Genomic DNA, 17,344 nt, shown 5'->3' with positions numbered 1-17,344 from the left:
TTTTTTTTTTTTGAGACGGAGTTTCCCTCGTTACCCAGGCTGGAGTGCAATGGCGCGATCTCGGCTCACTGCAACCTCCGCCTCCTGGGTTCAGGCAATTCTCCTGCCTCAGCCTCCTGAGTAGCTGGGATTACAGGCACGCGCCACCATGCCCAGCTAATGTTTTGTATTTTTAGTAGAGACGGGGATTCACCGTGTTGACCAGGATGGTCTCGATCTCTTGACCTCATGATCCACCCGCCTCAGCCTCCCAAAGTGCTGGGATTACAGGCTTGAGCCACCGCGCCCGGCTAAGTGTATTCTTCTTAAATAAAAAATGAAAAAAAAAAAAAAAAAAAAAAAGCTATCCCACTCGACAAATAAACTTTCTGGCAAAACAAATAAAAAACAAAATGTCACCTCCTAAAATTGAAAAAACTAGCAAGCATGATGTAACTCAATTATATCTACAAACAAATCAGAACTGTACTTACAGTTTCTGTAATAATCTTTAGGGCGCACATTAATTAAAGCATGTTCATTATCTATAACATTCAGCTCAAGAAAACTTTAAAATGTATACTTTTATTGGTAGAGCAGCCAGACTGTTAAGCCAGTCTCAACACAAGACCAGTGCTGCCAAGCTGAAAGCTAATCATCGGCTTCTCATCAATAGGACAAAATGAAGGAGCTCTATAATCCTAGACTCGATCCTCTGCACTGCAGAGGGAGCTGGGCAAAAGCAATGTCTGTCTCACTGTGCTCTTTTGGTTTCAAAACTAACGGCAAAATAATATAAAACCTAAGAGAAAGAAAATATTCATTAGAAACCTAGAACAACAAATATGTCATTTAAAAAACACTTGACAGACAACAGCTAGCAAGGAGTAAAAACTCAATCTGTGTTTTTAAAAACTGTTTATCTGGGGTGCTCAAAGGAATGCAACACACCTATGCAATTCATAAATCTCCAAAGCAAAAATAACCGAAGGTGTCACCGTAACTGATCTCTCCTACACCAAAGACTTCACTTAATCACAGTCTTGCTATTTAAAGTAGGCACTTCTTACGGTGAGCAGTGAAAATTCACCTTGGCTAGTCAGTAAAGTAAATAAAACACTGCAACTTAGACAGTATATGTGTCCTACTTAGAAACATCATGCATGAAAACTGGATTTAGGTAAGACTGAGCCTTTAATTTGGGACCTATGTGAACTTGGCCAAAGCATGTAGCCCCTTGGAGCATCAGTTTCCTCTTCTACAACTGATGATAACTGACCTCAACTTTGCAGTGTTATTGGGAGGATTAGCCATAGTATACACAGAGCAACCAGCACAATGCTAGAAACAAGGATAATTGCTGTCATTGTCACCATCAATAGAAATGAGTGATTCATGGCATGACATGACGTGCAAATAAGTGTCAAGGCATGACATACGTCCATATCAAAATACACTGTATAAATAAATTCAGCCAAGAACTCTTGTAATGTATGAAAACTGGTTTAATCTGAGTGGCTAAAAGAAAAACAGCTACTTTCAGTATTTCTCTTTTTCACTTAAAGAAACAATAGCATTTTCAACTAACTTTTGCTTCTCCACGTCATTCAGCTCCTCTAAACTATTTCAACCAAATTATGAACACTAATAAAACACTGTCAGCCAGATGAATGGTCAAAATAAAAGTCAAGGCCTGTGCCTGGCAGCATGTGAAATATAAACAAGCAATCTATTGCCTACAAAGTACCATGCCAGTCTACTTGAAACTTCAACTCCAGCTCCCCATACAACCTTTAACTAAAAGAAATGTCCATTTTTAACCTCCATAATGGTGTTTTTGGGATATTTATCCAATTCCTCAATTCTTTAGAGGCAGCTTTAAATACAAAACTCCACCCTGCATGCCTGTAATACCAGCTATTAGGGAAGCTAAGGAAGACGGCTTCAGCTCAGGAGTTGGTGTCCAATCTGGCAACACAGAGAGACCCTGTCTCTACAAAATAAATAAATAAACTTTAAAAGTTTTTTTCTAATAAAATAAAAAACTACACCCTCCTCTCTGTAATACTCCTATGAACATTAGTTTGAATATCGTAACAGCTATCTGTAAACTGAAACATGAAACTAAATAAAAATTCATAATTTAGAAAACGAACCTAGTGTTCATATTGAAGGAAAGCACAGGAAATGGGGTTTTTTACTTTCAAATTATAAGTGGATTTGTAAAAATCAACTAAAGTATTTTGAACTAAATATAAGGGTCTTGTTACCTCTTTTGTATCCTTTAGAAAATGTAATCATAATCAAACCTTTTTTCTGTATTAGGAAGTCTCACTTTCCAATTTACATATGGACAAAACCAAAATAACCTAAAAATAGAGCACAGCGTGGTTCCCAATACACATAATTACGATGTTTAAAACTTTTTAATCATGGCATATGTTAGGATTTTTGCAAATTCACCCACTAAAATACTGGTGAGAAATTTGCAAAATGCTTTGAAAAGTTTTAGTCCACATAATTTCCCTGTGAACAAGGATAGATTATAAGAATCAAAGGCACAAAATGAAAATACTGACCAACATTTTTATCTCAGTTTGGAGCAATTCAGCAGCAGCAGCAGAACTGCATTTTTTTTTTAATTCCCTAACTCCTACTGTTGAAAAAATACTAATTAAAACTGTACTGAGCTTTTAAAAACAGACCACCACAACAACAGCAGAGAGTTCATCCTGGCAAGCAACCACCAGTGACAGAACATTCAATGCTCAGCAAAGGCACCCTCAGGAGGCAGCCAGAAAGCTAGAGCAGAGACAGGCCCCTCTAAGACTGACCAACCCGGAAGCAGCTTATTTGTGTCCAACACCACAAGGTTGCCAGCATAAAGCCAGACACAGAAACGCTGCTATGTCCAAGTTCTCCACTTCCTGCTCCAGCACCTGCAAACAGGAACCACAGGCCAGTGCCCTGTGAGTGGGCACACGATCTGCCCACCAGGCACCCATTAGGCATAAGGCCCATCCTCAGACACCAGGCCAGTGCCCTGTGAGTGGGCACACAACCTGCCCACCAAGCACCCCGTAGGCATAAGGCCCATCCTCAGACACAGGCCTCTGTCATTCAGCTTGTAGTCTGAAACAGAGCTGCCAGCTGCCAGGAAAGGTTAGGAGATCAAACTCCATGGAAGCCCAACCACTCTGCGTTTATTAAATGTATTCTCTAATTTCAACTTTAAATGGAACCAATGTTGTCACTTCTGTTGTTGCCAACCGCATGTAGACAAAAAGCTGCATATTATATAAAGAAAAGGTATGGAAAACCTGGTTCAAATTTGGACTGTGATACTCATTGGTAGGGGAATCTTGGTCAAGTTTTCCAGTTTTGGAAGTGCCCATTTCCTTCCCCCTCACCAACCAGAACACCCACTAAGTCTGACCTGCACGTGGCGGTAATGAAACGGACCTGGAGACTCCGCATTGGAGGAGGATGGTACCTGCTATAGTCATCTCTCCTCTCCCCACCAACCAACCCAGCAGCTTGGTGCAGCACCTGGCAGAAAAAGGGCCAATGTACGTCCATTTGCAGAACTAAGTTTCATACTCCGAATATACTCATGTAAGCTATTTTATAATGAGTAGAACTGCTAATAGAACTGGGTCCCTCTTCCTGGAGCCCTCAACCCCTAGAACTTCCTGTGTCATTTATGTCACAACCTCAGAAAGGTCACCCCTAGCCACCCACCAACAGTCAGGCCATACAACCTACCCTATGACACACTATTGACATTACAAGGCATGCCTACTTCATCTGTTGGCCTGCAGTCCCCCACTCTCCAGAACGTGATTCTATGTGAACAGGTACCCTTCTCATTTTAGTTCTTTGCTGAAACTCCAGCCCCTAGAATAGCACCTGACACAGATGCACGGAATACATGTTAAATAACAGAGAGGAAGACCATCCACACAGTTACAACTTCTCAGCCCCCAAGGTTCCACTTAACGTCCTTCTTGTTCCTCTCTCTGTTCTGAAATGTCCCCATCCTGCCACCCTTTCTACATAAAGTCTCCCTAGCCAGCCCAGCCCAGCTCAGCATCCCTTTTTCCTCCTCTTAGGGAGGGCAACAGTCCTTACTGCCTGTACCATCTGTTTAGCACTTCAAAAAAAAAAAAGTACCTTAGACTGAGTTATCTTTGCATATGGCTCTCTTATCTCCCTAAATTTTAAATTTCTAAAGGCTTGTTATTCAACACCTTTACTGAAGAATTTCAAATATATACAATTTCAAAAGACTTTAGAGTTCTTCACAGTACCAAGGTTTTTAATTTAAACAATTCTGATGGTAAAGACAGATAAAATATCACTTTGCTAAGCTGATTATAATTTAACTGTTCTGTGGTGACTCAAAGTCATGGAGATAAATGCTTATAAACTAGTTGATATTCTCAGGCACTACTTAAGGTTTTTATGAAGCACTACCTGAACCTATTAAATGACCTTACAAAACCTGTTCTTTATTATTCATTGCTGATTTTTGTTATAAACTTTGTTTTCTTCAATGTCCAGCTTTCAGGTATAAAACTTCCTGCTGCTATAAATATAAACTATTTTCTCCTAATTTGCTGTGAACAGTAAGGTCAATAGGTTAGAACTAGACCTAAAACAAGGGTGAAACAGCACAGAATGAGGCTGTGACATAGGAAGAAAGAGGGAAAGAAGAGACCCAACGCTTATTCTGAGCTTCCACAGGTGCTCCATAAATCCCCACTGAATAAATGAGTCACCAAGTCAGTAGTTCCTCCGCAAGTAGCAGGGAAGTAAATGCCAACCCTGTTCTGAGACGTGGTACTTACATTTCCAAGAGCCCACGGCTTCACAGAGCATGTTTTTATTATCTCACTTGCTCTTGACAACTTTGTGAGGTTAGGTGGCACAAGTATCATCGATGTTATGATATTCATTTTTAAGGCTAGGGAAACTTCGTCTCGGAGAGGTGACATGAGCTGCTCAAAATCGCATACCTGGTAAACACCCAGGCATCCCGTTTTTCATTCCTTCCACTAAGCCCATTTGTAGAAAGCCACTGCTGTTTCTCCAGGTTAAAAGAACTTCAGGTAAGGCTCTTATGCAGCTGAGAAAGCAGGGAAAACACTGCCATGATAGTCTACATTCTGAAAGAGCATTTGCCAACAGTCATTGCTTACTGCTAACAAGCAAATTCAATTTCTCATTTCTCGCCAAAACAAACGGGACAGAGATCAAGAAGATGAGAAATACTTCTAAATTTGACCGTTTCTATGCCATTTTATAATTGTGATCTTTCTATGGTTCACATTAAAATAACCTGAAACACCTGACACTAAAAACCCTCCTTGCTCTCTACCTGAAAGTTTAATCTATTTCATTCAAGTAACATGTTTTCCATTTTACAGAGGCTGCTCAGATATGTAAAAAGTGAAGATCACAAAGCTGAGAATCCAAATTAAACTCTAGTTTAAAATGTCTGATGTATGCCCATCTTTGGCCCATGGGCAAAACTGCATGCTCCATGGTCGCAGACAATATGAACTGTGTTCTCACAGCACTGCTTTCTTTTCCTTCAACACATTTGTGTGAGTCATTGCCAATCAATGAATATTTATTGAGGGCCCACTACGTGCCAACCATCTAGGCGCTGATCAGCTATTTACTGATTTAAAGATGATTCCCCCAAGAGACTACAGGCGCCCTGAGAAGTTACTGCTGCCTTTTTGCTCATCACTGTGCGGTACAACAGAGCACAGTGCCTAGCACACAGCATGGGCTAAACAAACATTAGATGAATGAATGAATATGGGGGAGGGAGGGGAGGAGATGGGGGGAGAGGTGATGAGAGGAGAGAGGAGAAGGGTCCACTACTTTGGATGTAAAGAAATTAGGGCTTTGCCCTGCCCAAACAAGCCTATAATCCAACAGCGATCTGATGAATTCTGAAAGGCACCACATGCAACGCACAGCTGTAAGCATAGCAGCTGTCATGCAAAGAAGCTGAGGTCCAGAACTATGAGGAATTCAGCCCTTTGTTTTTCTCTGTCTCAGAATGAAAATGAAGTCAGGCCCACTGTCAATCTACCTGTCCACTGCATGTATTCAACATGCAGCTTTCAGCAATACCAAGTTAACATTGCCTCTGAATGACATTTATGTTGATTCACTCTCTGACATCACTACTTGAAAAGATATTATTTAAATGTTTGAGGTCACATATAAAACCTAAATAGAGTTAATATTTTAAAATCTCCATTTCAGGTCTTTGCAAACTATAAGTTGGTTCTGAGTACTTATTTAAAAGTAAAAAAAGCTTTGACTCATTATTTAAACACTTCAAAGTTTAAGTCTTAGAGAGCAAACAGGTCTCTTTACCAGTAAGCTGTTAAAAACAGGCTGTAAGTTCCAAGAGTGAGCTTTGCGTAAGTCTTTTAATTAAAACCTAGGATTCTGGGTTATAGGCTGCCCAGAATAGTACAAAATAATAGAATAATAATATGAACTATTTAAGTCAATATAAAACACCAGCCGCCTATGCAGGTATAAAACTGCAGATATTAAGTTCACACATCACTAATACAGCAAAAAGTATATGTTCAAGTTTTCCCCACATCCAACTAACAGAAAGATAAATTTACAGATTAAAAAAAAAGCAAAAGAGTAATGATGTATGTTCTAATAAACATGCACACCAAAGTATGCCAAACAGAGAAAAGCATTAAACTGAGGTTGCTATTAAACTACAAATCTATTTAAGTACATGAGTTAGTTACGATTAGTGGCACAGTAAAGAGAGTTCTGTCCTCCCCATCTCCAGCCCCCTACATATCACAACTTACCTGGAAGGCTGGTAACATTAAACAAAATGAATACAAAATAAAGGAACAAGTTGAATTACATAAAAAGTTTTCATTGCAGCCAATTAAGCACTAAGCCTAATAACAAAATCCCAGTACCCAGTTAAAGTTAAAAAACAAAAACAAAAAAAACTGGGAACTTTCTAGACTCTGATCATCTGATTCAGGATCAAAAGCATTTAACACTCTAAAGCAGTGACTAAATCACATCAATAAATAGACAATGCATATTCAGTAAAAGGCCTACCAACTGTTCCATGGGTGAGTTGTGTATTTCCATTTCGTCGTGATATACAAAGAATACATACTTGAAAAATCAAAACAGACTTCTTGCCCACATTCCTTAATGACGATTTTAATATTTTCCCAAATCGAGTTTAAGGTATGATTTTAATTACACTGTATCTTCCACAACTCACTTTGCAATGTAGGGTAAAGGATGGACCTGTTTGTTCAGATGACTAAAAAATTTACTTAAGACTTAAGGTGAGGGAAAAAAAACCAAAAACCTGTATTTGTATCAATAAGAAACTACCATACCGTGCCCTGGCGTATTTTCAAACTGGAATCTATGACCGATTCCTGAGTTCACATTAAAATTCTTCATAAAAAAAAAAAAAAAAGTCCCAACGTGTCAGTATGCCAGCTGGAAATATGATACAGCCAACCAAACTATTTTCCTACCCAGAAATTATCCCCTCCCTTTTTAAGTGTGACTACACTTTACCTTTTGTTCGAAATCATCAGAAGTCGTAAAACTATGAGAATTGCGTCAAAACGACAGAACAACACGCTCTCTAACTTCCACAACCCCCTGGGCATCCTTTCGGAAGCCCACCGCGCCCGCAGCCTCCCTGCCCTCCCCGCCGCCTCCTGTCTCTGTGTCTGTCTCTGCCCCTGCCTCCCCCACTCCCCCGCCCCGACTCCGCGGCCGACGCAGCCCGCGTCCTGAGCTGCGGGCCCGAGTCTGAGGAGCAGTGCTGTCAGGCCGGCCCGGAGAAGGCTCGGGCGCCCGCCGTGCGCGCGGATGCGGAGCGCGGCTCGGGGTGCCCGCGGGAGAGCATCCGGCCCAGGAGAGACGTCCGCGCACTTTCCGCAGCCAGGGCTCTAAGTCACAAGTTAGAAAACAGCCCGAGCGAGGGGCGGCCGTGATTCAGCAGCGGGGCCGGGCCGGCCGGGCAGGAGGGCGGCGATCGCAGGGCCCGAGCGGGACCGCGGGGCGGGAGCAGGGCCGGGGCCGGGCCGAGTCCGGAAAAGGTCACTAAGACGCCGCGGGCGCCGCCGTCCGCGCCCGCGACCCGCCTCGCGGTCAGGCCAGCAGCGGCGGGGGCGGCAGGGCGGCGTCGCGTGCGGGCGTGGCGCCGGGGCCCGGCGGGCGGGCGGGCCGGGGGGCTCCTACCTTTCCGGCTCTTGGGGGAGCTCCGCTTACTCCGGGCGCTGGCTCGCTCTTCCTCAATCGCAGCTGCTATCTCAGGGTTGTCTTCCCCATTGTACCAGACCAGGAGCTCCTCGCCCGGCGCGATTGGCTGCGGGGAGAGAAGAGACAAGCGCCGGGCCAATCAGAGCGGCGGTTGTTGGCGGGGGCGGGGCGCGCACCCGGACGAGGGAGGGAGCGGCGCCGATGGCAAACAGCTGTCGGCGGCGCCGCGCGCACCCGGCCAGCAGGAAGGGCTCCCGGCCCCAAGCGGGCCGCGCCGGCGCCCGGAACCCTCTGCTGGAGGGAGGACCGCACCCGCGGCGCCGGGCGAGGGGCGAGGAAGGCCAGGTGACGGCCAGCGGAGCCCGGGTGCTGTCACAGCTTCCTGTTTAAAGCCCCACGACGGCCCACGCACGGGAAAAAATAAAACATGGGACCATTTTGCTCACGAAATCTAAAGTCGAGAAATGTAAAGCGTGTGGCGTGGAAAGCAGAGTGCTGAAACATAAAGACCACCGCGCGTTACGGACCCCAAGAGCAACTTCAACAGGACAAGGAGGAACTACGCGCAAGCACTTACGAATGCGCCGCGCTTTCTATCCCAGCGCCTCCAACGGGAGGCCGCCCGGGGCCACTAACCTGCTTGGGTCCGGGGAGGTCCGTGCCTCGCCCTTTGGACCAGACATCAAACTTCTACATTTTAACTTTCAAATACAGCAGGAAGTATCTCCCATGCATTATGCTCCTAAACCATCACATTCTTAAGCCATGTATGACTGGGAGTAGTGAGGACCACCATCAAACTGATTCCACGCAGAACAAGATCCAGAAGAAAAAACACACTGGGTGCAAAGTTTACATCCCTAGAATTTGGGGAAACAGCTTATTAGTTTCTCTCACAACGACTGATCTGTTCAAAAATTTCAAGGGTATCAGTACAAATAAAATTGTATTTAAAACCCACTGAATAAAAATGAGAATCCATGAGTCCAGCCTGATGTGAATGAAGGAAGGAACAAGTAAATAAAAAGGAAAGCTCTTCCTTAAAGGAGATGCCAACTAACCAGTAAAAAAGAAATGTTGATTAGAAAATTGCCATTTGGCAATCATTACAGTAATGATTAATTCAAGCAAGAATCAATCATAAATGGATGCTAAACGTAGGTAAAAGTTAGGAGTAACAAAATACATAGCATCAGAATATCTCCCCATAAAATATTTATTAATTACAAAAGAAAAAAACACTTTAGTAATAAGACAAATCAACAGCATATGTCTCCTAATACGATGCACAGAAAACAGGGCATCACTTCCGGTAGATTTCTGCACAAAATACTTACATAGAATTTAATCATCTTGAAACATAAGAGAAGCTCAAACTCTGGGACGTTCTGTAAAATAACCAACCAGTTCTCAAAACTAAAAAGTTATAAAAGACAAAGACTAAGGTACCATCCAAACACATGAGACCTGACAACAGATGTGAAAACATTTTACAAAGGCCTGATTGGAACAACTGACAGAATCTGAGTAAGATGTACATATTAGCTAATAAAATAATGTGTTGGTGTTAGCTTCCTGATTTGGATCATTGCACAATGGTTATCTAAGAGAGTGATCCTGTGTGTTTTGTGTTTTTTGTTTTTTTCTGGGAGGGAAATTCCACCTACAGTTTGGAAACAAAATAGTTCCTCACTTCAACAGACCTTCTAGTCTAGATAAAGCCCCCTAAAAGTAAATACTACTTCATTTAATTCTCTGTAGAACTCTCACTGTTTATATAGTCCAAATTTTAAAATACTCTAAATTCTTTAAAATAAAAGGCAGCTGTTTCCTTTGCTCTCCTCCACACCGAAGAAAAAATCTGCCTTTCTCTTATTTTTGAACCAGTTAAATCTAACAAAAAAATTTAATATACAAGATGTTAATGAGTGAAAACAGCCTCACAAACACCTTTGGCATTCTGATGAGCTAGTCTGTTGAAAGAACAGGCTTATGTTAAAGAAAACTGTAGATGAAATGTGTAGTTTTTCTATTTTTTGTTGTAAGTCACATATTTAAGAAATGGTGGTATCAACTAATATTTGAAATGACTACAGTTCTCAGAAATACGTAAAGTCTTAAAACCAAAGCAAAAAAGAGCAGGGGAAGGAGTGAGGACAAACGCACTCCCCATATATTCCCCACTGAAATGGCATAACCAGAGAACTAGCGAGAAGATATCACTGGACATTTTCAAGATTCCTCTAAAAGAGCTTAAGTTTCCCTGTTCTCTCCATTGCAGTTGTCAGGGAAGTGCTAACTGAACTAGCAACTTGGTGAAGTTAAATATCCACACAAACGCCCCTTGGGAGGGCACTCACGTCCTAAGATATTCTTGTTGCTGCAAAACACACAAAGTAAAAACACACCAGAATCTGTACCAAAAATCATATATGAAAGTTCTAGCACTGGTGAAGTGTTAGAACAAAAGGAACGTATTTGTTAGCTGCTGAACAGCTTTCAAATTTATTAGTGACCATAGTGGCTCATGCCTGCAATCCCTGAACTCTGGGAGGTTGAGGCGGGCAGATCACTTGAGGCCAGGAGTTTAAGATCAGCCTGAGCAATATGGTGAAACCCTGTCTCTACTAAGAATACAAAAATGAGCCAGGCGTGGTGGTGCATGCCTGTAGTCACAGCTATTCAGGAAGCTGAGGTGGGAGGATCACTTGAGCTTAGAAGGCAAAAAAAGACCGGGCGTGGTGGCTCATGCCTGTAATCCCAACACTTTGGGAGGCCCAGACAGGTGGATCACCAGGCAAGGATTTGAGACCAGCCTGGCCAATGTGGTGAACCCCGTCTCTACTAAAGATACAAAAAATTAGCTGGGTGTGGTGGCATATGCCTGTAATCCTTGCTACTCAGGAGGCTGAGGCAGGAGAATTGCTTGAACCCAGGAGGTGGAGGTTGCAGTGAGCCAAGATCATGCCATTGCACTCCAGCCTGAGCCACAGGGCAAGACTACATCTTAAAAAAAAAAATAGTAGTAGAAGGAAAAAACAAAACTATTAGCAACTTGAAATGGTTATATTACAGAGCTATATATGCTTCGCAACTTCATATTAAAACAGCTACACCAATGGACCCTCATGATGAGAAAAATAATAATATGTATTTTTTAAATCAAAGCTTGTTTTCTTCCATAGTATGTTGTTTTTTTCTTCTGCACTGATTAGCATTTTTAAGTTAAATTAAAAAGAAAAGAGAAACTACTCCCTTCAAAAAGGAAATGTAAATCCACATTAAAAAAAAAAAGTCAGAAGACCAAACAACCTCTCTTTAAATATATTTTGATGTTAAAGAAAAAAGTAACAACAAAGATTTTTAACTCTTCCAGCTTTCTCTTTGGGTTCAGAAAGGTATAAAACCAAGAATCTGCTCCATGTTCTCTTCTTTAAACATCAGCATATGTAAAATAAACTTGAAATTTTACCAAACAAATCGGGAGGAAGCAAGGGTTCTAATATTCCCCGTACTGGGTAAGGAATATTAGAAAAATGTGCCTAAATCTAAAAAATATTAGAAAATGAGAGACATGTTCCAGGATCACTCACACACACAAAGTACAGCCACTCATACCCACCTACAGTCCAGTTTAAAAAGTCATAGGTCAGATCCTGGCCTCAGCTCTCCAATGGGGGAACAGCACTTAACCCTAAAACTCATCCATCCCTGTGGACCTCACCAGCCTCATCTCCTAAGATTCCTCTCCTCCTCCCTCCAGCCACATGGGCTTTTGTTCTATTCCTTTAAAAAACAAACCAAAAACATTAGCTTATTTCTCCTCCAAGGCCTTTGCTCCTACCACTCCTCTTCCTGGATTGCTCTTCCAGCAGCACTTTGCGTGGCTGTCTCCTTCCTATCCCAGGACTGGGGTTCAAACATCTTTCCTCAGAAAGGCCCTCCCTGACTCACTAGAGACAAAGCAGCCCTCTCCTACCTAGCTAGTCTCTATCACATTTTACTGTCTTAACACACCAATCACCACCAGAAATTACTTTCTTATTTACTTGTTTATTTTCTGCCTCTTCCCCTATAACACAGAAGATCCACCAGACCAGAGACCTTGTCTGTCCTGTTCACCACTGTAGGAGAGGACTCGGTACACAGTAGACTCGCAATAAATATTCATCAAACTCACAAACAGAGGAGTGAACGGATAGCAGAGTTAACAGCTAACTTTCAGGAATTTAAATCATTTTTAACCATATTACAAACAAAACCAATGTTGAGATTTCCCAATTTTCTGGTGTAATAATAAGGTGACAAGGTGATACAGAGCCCAGAGAGCATCACATGTAATTTCTTCACACAACCTAACCTACGGAACACTCAATCTAGAAGAACAGAGTTAGATAATCACTAGTAAAAAATGTGAAAGGCTTTGTACATACTTGAGCAAATATCGAAGATCAAGATTAGGGGTGGTCTGCAAAAATCAGAACTACGTTATTTCAGACAAAAGTAATAGTACTAGTATAGCTAGTTAACACTTGAGGACTTACACTGGACTAAGAACTGTTCACAGAACCTCTGTATATTGACTTGTTTAACTAACCTTCACAACAAACTATGAAACAGTCTTAGTATTACCTCCATTATATGGATGAGAAGACTAAGACACAGAGAGATTAAGTACCTTTGCGTGGTCACATATCTAGAAGCCAAAATTTGCTCACAAGAGAGTCTGCTCCAGAGTCCCCACTCCTGACCATGACACCATACCACCTTGTAAAAAATAACAGCAATCATGTATTGGCATTTATTAGGTGCTGGAGCTCTATCCGTATTCACCCATGCAATCATCACAACCACCCTATGAGGTCAATGCCATAATTACCTGTATCTTACAATGAGGGAACTGAGGCATGGAGTGGGGCTTAGCTAAGGTTACAAAACTAGTAAGGTCACATCTACTTGCCTTGGATCACAGCAAGTCAGGATCTAACCCAGGCAGTCTGGCTTCAGAGTTCACTCTCCCAGGCACTATTCTATCTTGCTACTCAGTGGAATTTGCACCAGAGATGAACACATTTTAACTTGATGTATAATGAAGGGATTGCAGTGTCCTAACGTCTACATGGGCTTGCATGCCTTCAAAACTTCTTTCCTATTACCTTGATTGTCTCATATTCATCCCCTAACTAGTATTTCATCTCTACTGGGGTTCTACCTCACTGATTCAACTATATGTATTTCTCACTTTAAATACTTTTGAGAAACAGAATGCATTCTTGTATCCAATTTCAAACTTCGATATAAGAAAACTGTAGAGTAATACCTACTAGAAAAGCATGCTACTACAATCCAGCAGAACGAAATGGAAAACAAGGTTTTTAAAGTTCTAAATAAGAAAGTATATCAAAAAAAATCTCCTGCAGGGATTGGATGCAAGGACCTGGGTATAAGCATGGTCAAAGGCAGTCTAGTTGGCTAACCATGTCAGGAAAGCTGCAGCAAAGGAAAATTAAACAGCTACATGTTAATTCAACTTCCCAAAGGCTACTGCCACCACACTAGCAAAACCCAGCACGCCGCAAAGCTCGCCACTATCTGAAATGTGTGCTCACCAAGTGTTCAACTCTATGGAGATAATTTTTTTCATAGACCATTCTCCAATCTATGACATTTTTAATGGAAGTAAGTGAATAAAGAGAAATTTGCCTTATAGCAAGTTTGCATATCTGTTGCAAAAAGCAACAACCATCCATCTTAACAGGCTCGAGATTCTTCTTAGAACATCTCCAGGTATAATGTGAGGATCTGTCTTCTTCAAGAATGTGATACATGAAAATGAGGGAGAGACATGGCCTTGGTCAACGAAGAAATGCAGCAACACTCAACACTTCCTAATACTTATGTCTCTGAAAGTGCTCCATAACCTCATTACCAGTCCTAAAACATAACCTCATTACCAGTCTTAAAACATGACTTTCTTCTTCTTTTCAACAATCAATATCTCCAAGGAAAATGTGGCAGAAGGAAGAAAGATGTTCTGAGTAAAATTTAGGGAAAAGAAAAGCTAATCCAAGGCTGCATTAATATCAAAGACTAACAATGTGTATTCAATTAACACAGACCTACGATAGCTATCGATGGTTTCTTACAGTTGGATAAATCTGCCAGTCAGACAGTTCCTAATGCCTCTGTGTCTTAGGAGGAGGGAAGCAGCTGCCACTTGCGTAACTCATCAGTATCTTTAAAGGAGCAGTGTGTAACGATCTTCATGATTTAGCTCCCTGACACACATGGGCAACCACATATTTAAAACACAGAACCTTGAGTGCGTGGATGAAGCACTTCCAAATATAATCCTTTCAAGGTGTGCAAAGTCATTGTCAGTCACAACTAAGGACAGCGTTAGAAAACCATAAGCAGGGCCAGGCATTGTGGCTTGTGCCTGTAATCCCAGTAATTTGGGAGGCTGAGGCCGGTAGATCGCCTGAGCCCAGGAGTTTGAGACCAGCCTGGACAACATAGCAAAGCTCTGTCTCTACAAAAATTAGCTAGGAGTGGTGGCATGTGCCTGTAGTGTCAGCTACTCAGGAGGCTGAGGTCCGAGGATCACCCAAGCCTGGGGAGGCTTAGGCTATAGTGAGCCGTGATGGAGCCCCTGCACTCCAGCCTGAGCAACAGAATGAGACAGTCTCAAAAAACAAGGAAAACATAGCAGAGTAACTAATGGTAAATTAATTCTAACACTGTTACCTTTAAAGTTTTATAGTAAATGGCTCTGTTGATTTCCAGTGGGAATAAATTTTGCTCTTCTCCCGAGCAAGCCCAATTCACATACCGCAGCCAGTTTCCCTTCTCTGGATCAGTGGCATCAATGCACATCCATCCCAAATTTGGGTAATATACCTTGAGAATGAAGAGAAATAAAAAACTATTGTTAAAATTGGAATATCTTTAAAATGCTTCCATTTTTAACTTTTAAGGATAATTCATTTTCATTATATGCAAGTACTCCATTATAAAGCATTTCATAAAAACAAAACAAGTGACAGAGAAAAGAAAAAGGTGAAAATTGAAATTCAAAACTGTGTAAATCTCATTGTTTTTCTATTTAGGCTTGTTTTTTTCTCCCCCCCCCCCAAACTTAAAAAGCTATAGTTAACATGCTTGGTATCTCCAAATGCTTACAAATATGTACACAGAGACAAATAACAACTATGCTCCGTAAAGTGTGACTTAGAAGAAAACAGCTTGCAGTGTTGTTCAGCAGCACCCACATCCCAAGCTTTCTGGGTTGCTCCACTAGCCAAGTATGGCGTCCTGGCCTTGCCAGGCAATGGAGTTCAGCAGGTTCCTTCCTCACAGGGCTGACAGAGACTTCAGGAATGAACAAGCATCGTGAATCAGGCACATGGGTGACAGGATATGATGCTTCTGCAAACTCAGCTCACCCTTAAAGCTTGCTCCATCCAGAGCATCTGCAAGGACAAAAGGGCGATGGAACAGACTCTGGGAAATATCAGTGCCCTTCATAAAGAAAAGGACCAAAACCTCAACCCCTTTTAGAAGTCAAATGAAATCTCCTCTTGCGAGAAGCCTTCCCTTCTCACCTACACCAATTCCTCCCACAGATGCTTCCAGCACTTATTTATCATCCTTCATTTTTAAAGAACATCTATTTGGCAACTATTTTTAACTTTAATTTTGTACATATATATATACATATACACGTTTCCCCAAAACCAGACTATAAAACACCCGAGTAGGCACTGAAACAGAACTGCAGAATCAACTGGCTGGCAGACGTGCTGGGCAAAAGAAATGAGCCTCCTACTTTATTTTTAGGAAGAAAGGATATAATCTAGCTGTTTCCATTTCTTCCCCACGATTCCCACCACTCATGCCTTCTTCCCTCCCCTACCCAAATTAATCACCTTTCTTTACTGCACCTTTTCTTCTGAAACAAAGCTCCCATTCCCCCTGCTGATGGTGAGGGTGCTGCTCTTCTGGGAATGCCTGGGTGTCTAAGCCTATGATTGCCAAGGGGCAGCATCCACCTTACCAGGCACTAACACTGCCTTCTTCCTCTTGAAAGATGAAAGTAGCTAGGCATAATGCTACTTGCCTAGCATATTATCTCATTTAACCCTATGTAGCAGGTTTATTATCTTTCCTTTGAATATGTGAAAAATTGAAGTTCCTAAGTTAAATAACTTTCCCAAAGTCACCTGTTTGACTGTCATAAAGACGGGCTTCAACTCAGATCTGCCTGTCTTCTATTTATCCATGCCTTCCTTGACCATCCTAGTCAGCTGAACTACCAATATCTAATGAGCACCTACTATGTACAGGTACCATGCTAGGAGGTGCACTGTAGTTACTTTAATCATCACAGGTACGAAGGAGAGTATCTGTACACAGTAACTTACACAGGCATTATTCCCCCCATCTGCAATATAAACTGCCCCTGGGCTCAGGGATAGTATGTTTCATTTTAATTCACTGCAGTGATGGCAGATACCACTCACTCCCCACCCAAATACTGGCACAGCTACTGAGACTAATGAGACTGCAGAGACAACGCAGATAGTTGCCAAGAAAACCATACAGTTCAGAAGGTAGCTGGAGTCTATCTACCTGCTTCAGGATGAAAATACAGGCTGTGCCAGAACTTCCTGGCTCTCAGGTCAATATAGCCATTTGCAAAAAGCAAATTGTTACAGCTGAGTCAATTCCTTATTCGTACATAGCTCATTTTGTTTCAAAGGAGACTAAGGCATCTTCTAAGTCACACTGACTGACGTGCAAAAGTAATACTTGCTTTTGTAGAAAAAGATGACACTTCAATTTTTAAAAACAGATCAAGAAGTACAACGAATACACACAGCCAAAATCTCATAAAAATACTAATCTTAGTTATTAAAAAAATAACTTGAAAGTAAAACACTTTTAACCTTTTAAATGGGCACACAAAAAAATTTTAAAGATAGGAAAGGGAGTGGAAAAAAACAGATATTGCCCCAAAACACTGCCAAGCAGAAAACAAATTGATTTGGAAGAAATTTAGCCA

At 41.7% G+C, this 17,344-nt stretch overlaps 1 protein-coding gene and 1 long non-coding RNA gene across 12 annotated transcripts in view; both read right to left on the bottom strand.

The window, feature by feature from the left end:
* The window catches only part of PRDM2 (PR/SET domain 2), a 118,874-nt gene that overhangs the window by 61,109 nt on the left and 40,421 nt on the right, over positions 1 to 17,344 (bottom strand). For 9 of the 11 annotated variants that reach the window (XM_032300456.1, XM_032300461.1, XM_032300454.1 and 6 more), the window contains 2 exons: positions 15,028 to 15,180; positions 8,260 to 8,386 (listed from right to left, as the gene is read on the bottom strand). In XM_032300456.1, coding sequence (XP_032156347.1) covers positions 8,260 to 8,386; positions 15,028 to 15,180 — 280 coding nt within the window. Of the gene's footprint in view, positions 1 to 8,259; positions 8,387 to 15,027; positions 15,181 to 15,725; positions 15,802 to 17,344 lie in introns of those variants that run through there. The other 2 variants (XM_032300460.1, XM_032300463.1) reach the window with 2 other exon arrangements.
* On the bottom strand, positions 2,582 to 8,242 carry LOC116566320. The gene is made up of 2 exons (XR_004275830.1): positions 3,042 to 8,242; positions 2,582 to 2,965 (listed from the first exon to the last, which is right to left on the bottom strand). It is a non-coding gene; the product is annotated as an uncharacterized LOC116566320 (long non-coding RNA).

Source organism: Sapajus apella, unplaced genomic scaffold, assembly GCF_009761245.1.
Source record: "Sapajus apella isolate SASKATOON/1434 unplaced genomic scaffold, GSC_monkey_1.0 scaffold43, whole genome shotgun sequence".
NCBI lineage: Eukaryota > Metazoa > Chordata > Mammalia > Primates > Cebidae > Sapajus > Sapajus apella.
The sequence above is the reverse complement of the archived record's forward strand: the minus strand, read 5'-3'. Positions and strand labels throughout refer to the sequence as shown.